Below are 11,208 nucleotides of genomic sequence, written 5' to 3' on the forward strand. Positions count from 1 at the left end.
GTTTTGTTTTGTCGTGCTCAATCTGTACAAATCGTATTGTATATGCAGTCTATGGCACATATCAGGGCCGTCCCTCCCTACAGACTGCGTGGGGCCTCACCTTGCGGAACGGGCCTCATCCTGCGGAGGGTGCCTCAACTGAGCAGAAAATGTGGGGCACCTATGCGCTGCAATTAGTGTGGCGCGGCACGGTTTCGCCGCTGCAAGGCTCCACGAGTCCCCCCCCCGTCGACGCTCGCGAAACATAGGGCCTCATCATATAACTTTGCGTGGGGCCTCATGTTGGCCAGGGACGGCCCTGGCACCTATACAGGGAAAAATACAATATAAATATACATTTGAGCAGCAGAGACTTGTGTGTTTTGTGTGTAAAAACTTGTGAAGAGCACTCCTGTTTGAGTTGTTGACCGGGATGTTTTTTTACTTGATCTTTTTAATAGCAATATTGTAAAGTTGAATGTGTTTTGGTTTTCGGTCGTTACTGTGCAAAACACATCTGAATGGAGTGACTATTACAGTAAAACCCATCTAATCGAAGACAACTTTAATGTCAACATTCCAGTTTGTATGTACAGACAGAGATCGACATACTGTTTCCCACAATCCCGAATATAAAAACTGTATATAGAATATAAAATAAAAATATGTGTGCAAATATATTTGTATATACACACAGTCAAAGACACATTTGTACATGTGCACACATTAAGACCTAAATAAAAACACAACAATCAATATATACAAAATAAGTAACACTAATTTCCATCACATCACACAGAAACATGTTCATGCTTCCAATGCAGCATATCTCCTGCACAGAACAAAATTAAGAAACCTGTTATCTTAATCTCGCTTTGCAAAAATATTTTAATGGTTCTGATAATTCAAAAAAATGCGGTCCCCTTTGTCAGGATGTAAAGCTTCAGCGGGATGCCCTTCGTGTCCATCTTGTCCTGGATTAAAGCGGGTGTCCTCCTTTGATGCAACTATTATAATCACATGAGTCACCCTTCACACACTTCTCCATTACAAAGTACACTGACACAGAGGGACCCTGGCTGTTGACCCCTGACCCCAGATGGCTGTGATAGGCTTCGCATTGCACGTATGCAAACACACAAATAGAAATGAAAGTCACGAGCACTGTCAGCGGACAGAGAGACACTTTACAGAAGGTGATAAACCTCGAGGGACGTGAGGTTTAAAATGCACAGATAGAGAATGACTTGAACATATTAATTATAGAATATTATACATGTTGGTTACGTGAATGCATCAATAATATTAGTACAGTGATATATTGATACTTGTCCCCTGACATAAATCCCACCTGATGAATATAGATGTGATTTTGCTGCTTTACTTTCACATGCTTTTCCTAACTATTTCATTAAATTAATATGTTCTTAATTCATCGCACTATTTATATAGATGTATGATTTTGAATTGTTTCTTTTGTAAAATCACAAACCCTAATCCTATTAGCAGCAAATCATACTTAAAGTAATGAAAGTAATAGTAGGCTTAATCATTAATCAGAAAGGCACGTCAGAATAATATAAACAATAATATTAGATTATAACCATTATAATATACACCTTTATGCTGGTCTAGTTGAATTGAATTAGTTTATTTTATATACTGCTGGATTGTTCAACCTATAATAATACATCAGCATGTTTTATTTATGTTTTTGTATCATTATTGTCTGTGTATTGTAGATGGAGTAAAAAGTACAATGTTTACCTATGAGATGTGGTGGGGTGGAGTAGAGGTAGAAAATAGCAGAAAATGTAAAAGTACATTATAAAAGAACAGTACTTCAGTAAATGTACTTAATAACTGTCCACCATTGTGCATTTAACACCATCAATGGTAGTTTCCACAGTACGTGAGTTATGCTGTATCAAGTGAATTAAAGATATCAACGGAATATTACGATCTGCTGAGAGGAGCAGCTGCTGGGAAATATGTTAATATGGGAAAGTTCAAGGGCTGTGATTGGCTGGTGGCAGGATATGCGAGCTCTGATTGGCTGCCTTGAAGGGGGCACGTAACACGACGTACGATCACGAGTACGTCCCATGCATGCGAGAATGATGACGTTTTACGCAAGCTGGATATAAATTGCAGTGCCTCGCGCTCAGTCAGTTAACGAAGCAGTAGAGAGAAGCGATTTTTAAAAACGTACATTTACGCCTTTTTAAGCGTTTAATTTGTTAGGTCTATATCCTTAACTTTAGTTTGAAAGTACACTTGCGTATTTTTTCAGCTGACGTTGAGCAGGACTTCGGGAAAGACAAGAAAAAATGAAATACGTTATAGGAATTGGCGGGTAAGTGTTTATATTTTTAATTAACAGCTGTCTTTTGCTTGCATTTAGCTAGAAAATGTTATACGTATTTGTATTGCAGCCTAATGCTCGGACAGTTGAGTGGAGTAGTTCATATCAACCTGTTGACTAATATTATCTTGTGAAACGTGAGGTTCATGCAGATATTTTGAATTGGAAGTTTAAATATATAGTTGTTTATTTTCATAAATGGGGATTTATATTAGCTTCTGGTTGATAAAGATTGTACATCATTATTTGACACATGTTTTATCAGCTGCCCGCCAGAAAGAGGTGCCGTTAAATCGGTTTAAAGCATGGGTGTGTAAAGGGAACTGGATGCACCGTCAATTCCTATGAGAGTTACTCTGAGGCGATTGAAGCTCAAAATAGAGCGACTGTAGATCCATAGTACCCGTATGCGGGCCCATTGAGCATGCGCAGTTGAGTTTTCCTTTAAGCCCAGCCTCCAACCTTCCGCTCTCTTCTCAGTTAAATTAATAGAGAAGAAAGAATAACTCTGGTTACAGCTTTTAGTACATTTTACAACTTTTAGACCCTAATGATTTAATTAAGAGCTATAGAAGTGTTAGTACATGCTTATCAAGCTGATTTACAGACGTTTCTTTTCCACAATGTAAGCCAGACAAAATGACGTCACGGAAGTTGTAGTACCACCGTTTATCCACTACGGTCATTCACAAAAATCGGCTTCAGCGGGAGTCCCCGGTTTGTTGTCATACATCGAGCGGGACATTTGAAAATTCACCGCCAGGCCATAAACTGTGAAGCTAGAGACAGGCGAAAAGTGGAGGGAAATGTAACTTGACTACTGCCCTAAACCAACAACCAATGTCATGTTTATCATTTATATAAACCCTTTTACATAAGGACTTGACACTATTTCATTGCATGTTATATTATGAAAACAGACCGTGTGCTTTTATTCAGCATGAATTGTTTATAAAAGCAGGGCAACTTTTAATTACACATGCATCTTTTAATACATTACACTTTGTTTTTAAGCAAATGTGGCTTATTTTCCTGTTTACAGATCAACTATGTAATGTATTTACTTATATATGTAAACAAAGTGTGCCATGTGGCTCTAGGTGCAAACATCGCATGGTTGCTTTTAAGTATTGTGGTGTTTAAATCATAACAATCTTTCTGGCAAAAAATTAGTAAATATTTTCTATTTTAAATAAAATGTTGTCTTTTTGTTTATAGAGTCAGTCGAAAATTGGAGGTAGATTTGACATTACTATTGCCCCGATCAAAAACAAATAATTATGATGTAAGCAAATGGGGCTTCTTGTCCTGTTTACAAATAAACTATTTATTTTATTTACTTGCTTATAAATGTAAACAAAGGGTGCCATGTAGGAAAAGTAGTTTTAGCTTTTAAACCATTACTGTAACTTTCTGTTCATCATATTATTATTAATTTGTGGTTTTAATATTGATTTTTGTTTACAGGGTCACCAATGGTGGGAAAACCACCCTGACCAACAGGTTGATCAAGACGTTGCCAAACTGCTGTGTTGTGCACCAAGACGACTTTTTCAAGGTGAGTTTTAGCAAGAGGAAAGTTAAGAGTTTTAATTGATGTTATTGTCGGTCTAGTTTTCCCTTTCATTAACTCTGCATGAGCATTGCTTTTATGTAAAGTTAAGGGTGCCGCCCAGTGACCTCTCCCACCCCCACTTTGTCCCCCTCTGTAGAGATATGTTAATGTCTTTCAGGATAGCTTCTTTACTGCTTCAGTCACGATTACCTCTCTTGTGTCTTTTACATTTCTTCAGATTCCTGGAGTAACTCTTTAAAACACGTCTTAACTTTTCTAACATGCATCATATCTCCTCAATCAACCTTTTTGTTATATCTTTTTTAGCTTTTCTCTCTTCCCTGATTTAGTTTAAGCTGTGTTCTTTTGGTAGATAGCTTGTTTTATTTAGTGCATGCCCTTTGCTTGTGTTTCTGTGTGTGCACTTGTTTAGCCTTATTACTCTTAGCATTATTCTTATTGCTCTAGCATGTGAGTGGGATCTGAAGTGTTCAGAGCTGTGAGGTTGCAGCAATGTTTTATTGGTGACTGTTATTTCAGAAACCAGATCAGATAGAAGTCGGGGACGACGGCTTTAGACAATGGGATGGTAAGACTTCACCAAAGACTGTCTGAGTCACTTTCATGTCATATAAACCCTCCAACATTACATACATTATTAAAGCCATTAGCACAACACCATTAAGCTGACAACACCCCCTAGTATCTTGGAGCAAAATACAAAAGACATATTTTCTTATCTTTGACTGTCTTATTAACTAGCTATCTTTTCCATCGTCGGCCTTTTCTATTGATCTCTCTCCACAGTGATCACAGCCATGGATATGGAGTCCATGACCAACACAATGAAAGCCTGGATGGAGAACCCGGTGAAGTTCGCTCGTTCTCACGGCGTCCCGCTGTCTTCTGCACCCGAAGAGTCCAACCCGGACGAGCAGACGCACATCCTGATCGTGGAGGGCTTCCTGCTCTACAACTACCCGTGAGTCCGTTTTATTCACTTGCTGGGTATATCGCCTTTTAGCAGTACAATGTCTAACTGGGGAATGGTTGAGACTTGGAGGTAGAGCAGTTTGCTTGTGGAAGTTTCCTTTAGCAAGACACGCTTTATTACCCAAATTGCCCCTGTTTAGCAGACCAGCCGCCAGTGTCGTGCATGTTAGCTCCGACATCATTGGTGTGAAGGAGGGTGAAACTACCAAGTGTTTTATCTGGTTAGTTAGAAAAGTGCAATATAAATGCAGTCCATTTAACATAGCATTGTTTGTGTTGCATGAACTTGCATCACACTGAACTGCTGTCATGAGATGTCGATTTATATATAATCTTCTTTTTAAGTAAAGAGGTAAACTATTCCAAATTAGGATAGATAAATGAATGAATTGGTCTATGCGGGGAAACTCAATGGTCATGGCAGAGAAACACAAAATACAGTGTCGACCTTGAAAGAATATTGCTCTAGGGTTATTTTGTTATTGTAAATAAGGCGTAAGATGAAGGTACAAATTGTTGAAGATGAATAACTTCTCGGTTCAGTCGAAAAACGCCTTGGTGTCAAAAAACATATTTATATAATCAGGTTTATCACTGGGTAGGTTTACACGTACGTGAATTTGACTTGGTGTCGTGGTGCATACGTAAAAGTAAAACCAGAATTAAAAACAGATAGAGAACTAGACAAATATAAAGTATTTACATTGGAATGGAATAAAAACCGGCAGTAATACAAAATATTGCATTGTGTGCATTATCAAGTGTTCTTTAAGACGTGATGTGCAGAGGAAGAAGTTCTATAAATAGTCAGTCTATTTACATAATGTACAAAATGTCTCTAAGTTAACCATCAGTTTTCAGTGAAAGGGAACATTATGTCACTTTTTTTTAATTCATGACGAGACGTGCTGTGAGGAGTTACTGATGCTTCTCATGAACTCATGTGCCGAGAGAGAGAAGGTGTTCAGCTGCTGATGGGTAGGAGCTACTCTGTGATGAAGACTCACGTTGAGCTGCAGAGTTACAGATGACAAGTGATCAGCAGTGCCCTCAAACCAAAATGCAGATTTTCCCCGTAACATTTTAAAGTGCTGCCAGAAAATAATATTTCTGTTCGTCAAAAACTGTATAATGTTTGAACATCGTGTCAAATAGACCGTCAGCTGGCAGAGACAGCTTTGTTTTTGTGGAGCTCCGACGTCACGTTGTTGTTTACCTCTGTGGCGCCATCTTGTATATGGCCGCCATGTTGATATATCTTATGTACAAGATGAGCGCCACAGTATTGCCCTCATACTATAGCTTTCTAGAAATCCCCCTGGTATGCATTTTTTTCCTCTAGCTAGTTAATAACATTTAGTACCTTTTTGTTTTTACTGAAAGTTCTTGTTCCTCTCTCCTCTAGCCCCCTGCTGGACGTTTTCGACAAGAGCTTCTACATCACGATTCCTTACGAGGAGTGCAAGAGAAGGAGAAGGTGAGCACACACAATTAAGACTGCTAATGTCCCCTATTTATTGATGTAAATACATTTAAAGTATATAGTGCTTTAATAAGTATACAAAGAAACTGTGCAAAAAAAACTGCATACAGAAATGAAAAGACACAAGATGCTAGGGCTACATGTTTTGGAAAAAATAATATTTGCAATTTATTTGAGTGATATTGAGATATGATTTGTGATATTACACATAAACATTCACATTGTCAATTTAAAATGTAATAAAATGATCATGGTTTAAGAGGATCTGTACCAAAAAAGGATTGTTTTATTAACTATATAGTTAAGAATGAGATTTCTCTGCAGCATCACAACACATCCATTCAGATAATCTCACATATTTTACACTTACCAAATATTCCTCTGGATATTGTAGTAATGCATATTGCCATTTATAAAAAGCTTATTAATTGAGCAGCCCTGCCAGATTTCAATGAATGAATGAATTGACTTCAGCTGTTTTTATTGCCTGTTAATCCTTTCATCGTGAATGCATAGCCTAACATTGTGTTTATTATTTCAGTACGAGGCAGTACACGGTCCCCGACCCCCCCGGCCTGTTCGACGGGCACGTGTGGCCGATGTACCTGAAGCACAGGAGAGAGATGGAGAGCAGCGGCCTGCATATTGGTACGTAACAGCTCCTGTCTTACTTTATAATAATACATATATTTCAGAAACCTTAAGGTGATCCTGTGTAATGTGTTCTTAAACTCCCACTTTATGTTGTGTCCGCGGGGTCTTAAAAAGTATTAAAAGTTGATAAATCAATTTAGCGAAAATTAAGGCTATTAAAAAGTATTAAACGGCATTTTCCAAGGTATTAAGAAGGTCCACAGCAACGACAACATGAAACACCCTTTAATTTACTGAAACAACATGTCGGGAAACCCCCTCAAGTTGGCCCCATGCATAGCGTGCCATAAAATGCTGCTTCTTATTTTAAGTTTCGTTGCCTTGCTCCGCTCTGTGTGTGTGTGTGTGGGGGGGGGTTTATCTGCTGGTGGACTACCTGAGAGATATACAGCAGGAGAACACGCCGTCCACCGCGGAGAATAAACAGAAGGGCGACCATGACAACCATGCTCCGGGGTCTTCTTCGCTGCTTTTGGTGTATTTTGTGGCGGCAGCAGCGCCACTTACAGGCCTGGCATATGTACTACAGCGTTTCCAGCAGTCCAGTGTGAACGGACACGTTAATGACTCGAATGCGTGTGAACGGAAGACTTTTTTGTGTTTGCGTATGCGTTTTACTGTCTGCGTCCTCGTGGGGCCGGGGTCTAAGCCAAACTATATCCGGTCACAGAGATCTGCTATTTTAAAATAAGGGCAACACATATCGACCCTAAATATAGTCTATATTAAGAACGAGAAAAGTCTTAACATATATATTGTTTTTTGTAAACATATGACAAATGTGTGAGGGTGATGACGTCAGAGCATCGTCCTATGTGCCGGGCTTTGCCCCGGACAGCCCCAGCCCAATTGAACCCCTGGGTGGTTGTGAGGGAGCTCCTATATGGCATTACCGCTGAAGCTCATGAAGTTTCATATATTTCATAGTTCAAAGTTTTGTCAATTGTTGTGTTTATTGGTCAAATACTGGTTTCTGATGAGTTCTACTGGTTTCTGATGGTTCTGATGGTTCTACTGGTTTCTGATGAGTTCTACTGGTTTCTGATGGTTCTACTGGTTTCTGATGGTTCTACTGGTTTCTGATGGTTCTACTGGTTTCTGATGAGTTCTACTGGTTTCTGATGGTTCTACTGGTTTCTGATGGTTCTACTGGTTTCTACTGGTTTCTGATGGTTCTACTGGTTTCTAATGAGTTCTATCGGTTTCTTGATGAGTTCTCTACTGGTTTCTGATGAGTTCTCTACTGGTTGGTTTCTGATGAGTTCTACTGGAATGAAAGAGCACGGAGTCCAGAAGCAACAAAGCAGCATGCTGCATTAACCCTGACCTTCACAGAGAGGTTGCAGTTCATGTGGAGAGGAGGCTTCAGTAGTCTGTCTGCACTCTGTTTAGTTGTGCTGTCTTACAATCAATATAGTACATGTGAGGTAATGTGTGTCGCCAAGGTAACCGGTTAGAACTCAAAGTTGCGATGAGGTCTTAAAATGTATAGAAAGGGTCTTAAAAAAGGTCTTAAAAGGTATTAAATTTGACTTCAGGATTCCTGCATATACCCTGTAGTTGTATTTAATGTTGAAGTGCAATCTTTTAAGGATATCATACTATTTGTCTGTTACAGGGGACTTTTTTTTAAATACTTTTTTTGATAATTGTGAGGGAAGTCCTGTGTAATGTGCACTTTTTTTAACGCATTATTCATGTTGTGTGTGTTGCAGAGTGCCTGGATGGTTTGAGCTCTAAAGAGGAGATCTACACCCAGGTGTACGAGAGCATTCAGAACAACCTGCTCAATCGTTTATAGGTAAGGACATTTTAAAGTCTTTCATTGTTTCTGAAAATCATATAAAAAAGTTTCTGTGTTTTCATAGTTGGAAAGAAATATGTGATATTTAATGGCTGACATTCAGGCTTTGTTCTACACCTAAAAGACAGTAGTTTAATTTAAAATGTAACATTGTTTTTCCTGTGCTTCCCACAGCAGGAGGACTCCTCTCCATCCCTGTACAGAACCTGTAAATAGTCCCGAGGATACTTTTTTTTTATGAACTTTTTTTCTAATTTTATTCTTTGTTCGTGAATGTAACAAAGCAATGTTAACTTATCATTGTCTTTTGTATTTTTTGTTGAGTTGTGTTTGAACCCCAGCTTTACCGGTATGTTTTGTTAAACCACTGACTTTACTGGACCCTTCGTCACATCGTCCTGCAAATAAACGCTTCAGTTGCTGTGGAAAAACCGTACATCCAGACCTGTGTGTCACGTCTCTTCATCACAAGATTAAATGTTGTATATTAATATTTACTGTTAGATTTAAGGAACTTATAAGGGGAAAACTACCCTTTTTTATATTGTTATTATTGTTTCCTTTTTATAATTGGAAATGTTACTCTGCGGGTTAAAATAATTAATACAAAATATAAATCAATTAAATATGGTGTACTTTCATGAATTAAGATAATTGGCAGTATATCATTACAGCTATCTCAAACTTTAACCTGATTTAAAATGAAAATGATGAACACATTAATGGCTAATTATAAGATATGATTAATAATATTCTGTACACTAAGCACTTTCAGTTAAGGAACTCAAAGTATATTTTAACACCTTTACTTAAAGGCAGGGTTCGTACGGGTGCTGGAAATGCTTGAAATTTCATGTGGTGTTTTCAAGGTTTGAAAAGTGCTTGAAATTGCACTCGTTTTACTTTTATAATAAATTGCTGTCTGACTGAATAGTTCGCTTTTTTCGATTAAAAAAAAAAGAGAGAAAGAAGTCGGACAGAGCTCAATTACTTTTCATAAAAAGACAGCTCCATTCCTTTTATACATATTTTGATATTTGAATCCTTTTATTCAGTTGCAGGTTTTCAGATTCCAAACAACTATTTTCTCAGTTTTAAATCTTGTTTTTAAGGTTTCACCGTTTTTTTTGCTTTCAAACTTTTGACCCTGATGTTGCCCTAGCCTAGGCCCTAGGGTGCATTTGATATATAAGCATGGTAGAGTGGGTCAAGTTTGGCCAAAACAGTGGGACAGGCAAATCTATAAATGGTGTCACCGTAGTCCAGCTGGGACAGGAATAAGCCAGAGACCAACCTTTTACGGGATGAAATTGAAAAACAACATTTAAGTCTGTAAAGGAAGCCAAGAGTGAATTTCAATTTCTTAGTTAGAACTTCAATGTGATGTTTAAAGTTCAGATTACTGTCCAACCAAAAGCCAAGATATTTGTAGGTATCGACAAACTCAACAAGTGTGGAGAGGCAAGAGGACGCTGACTTGGGAGCAAAAAGCATTGCTTTGGTTTTCTTACTGTTCAATAGCAGTTTAGAATCAAGAAGTGCATGCTGCAGCGTGATAACATCAGATTTTAAATTGGAAACGGCCATATCCAGAGAAGGACCACATGAGTATACAATAGTGTCATCAGCATACATATGATGGGTAGAAAATAGCATCTTATTACAAATATTGTTTACATATAATAAAAAGAGGACGGGCCCCAAAATAGAGCCCTGTGGAACTCCCTTCTCCAAGATGACAGGGTCAGAGACAGTACTACACAACCTGACACATTGAGCACGGTCGGTTAGATAACTCTGAAACCAGCAAATGTCATTATGACCGAAACGAGACACCAACATAACATTAGACATATGTGGTGATCTACAGTGTCAAATGCTTTGGCTAGGTCAATAAACAATGCAACACAAACAGATTTTTTATCCAAAGCAGTCTCAAAGTTCGGTTAAGCGGGCTGTTGAGCATCGTAGTTCAGACTCAGATCAGAATCAGAAAACCTTTATTGGGACATATATGTTGTTACAGCAGAAAAGAGCCACTGACAGCTCAATGTTACCTATGTTACATGCAAAAAAAAGTATTTAAAGTAAAAAAAAAGTTATGCAATTTACAAAATACACATCCTGGAACTGTTCTCAGGATTTAGCAGCCAGGTATATATTGCTGTTTTTAACGGCATATATATATACAGGGTTGGGTGAAGTGTTTTGCCCAAAATACCAAAAATACCTCATCTGCACTTTTCCCCATAAAAATGAATTTCAATCAATACTTTTAGATAAATGGTTTATTGTATCATTACTATGGGTCTCTAAAACAATCAGACTTTTACCACACTGTTATCAGACTTTTAGCACTCTTTTCCCCGCAGCAA

The 11,208-nt window shown here is 38.2% G+C and overlaps 1 protein-coding gene across 2 annotated transcripts; it reads left to right on the plus strand.

The window, feature by feature from the left end:
- Positions 1–2,120: 2,120 nt before the first annotated feature.
- mibp (muscle-specific beta 1 integrin binding protein) lies at positions 2,121–9,277 on the plus strand. Of its 2 annotated transcripts, XM_034081765.2 has the most exons (8): positions 2,121–2,335; positions 3,812–3,902; positions 4,440–4,488; positions 4,707–4,881; positions 6,298–6,369; positions 6,917–7,023; positions 8,745–8,830; positions 9,008–9,277. In XM_034081765.2, exons 1-7 carry the CDS (start codon positions 2,310–2,312, stop codon positions 8,828–8,830), a joined length of 606 nt encoding a protein of 201 aa, XP_033937656.1. In that variant the 5' UTR covers positions 2,121–2,309; the 3' UTR covers positions 9,008–9,277. The 2 variants fall into 2 exon arrangements, with proteins under 2 accessions (XP_033937656.1, XP_071058924.1); XM_071202823.1 differs by lacking the exons at positions 2,121–2,335; positions 4,440–4,488 and having other exon boundaries at positions 3,818–3,902.
- Positions 9,278–11,208: the final 1,931 nt, after the last annotated feature.

Source organism: Pseudochaenichthys georgianus, chromosome 4 (genome assembly GCF_902827115.2).
Source record: "Pseudochaenichthys georgianus chromosome 4, fPseGeo1.2, whole genome shotgun sequence".
Lineage (NCBI taxonomy): Eukaryota > Metazoa > Chordata > Actinopteri > Perciformes > Channichthyidae > Pseudochaenichthys > Pseudochaenichthys georgianus.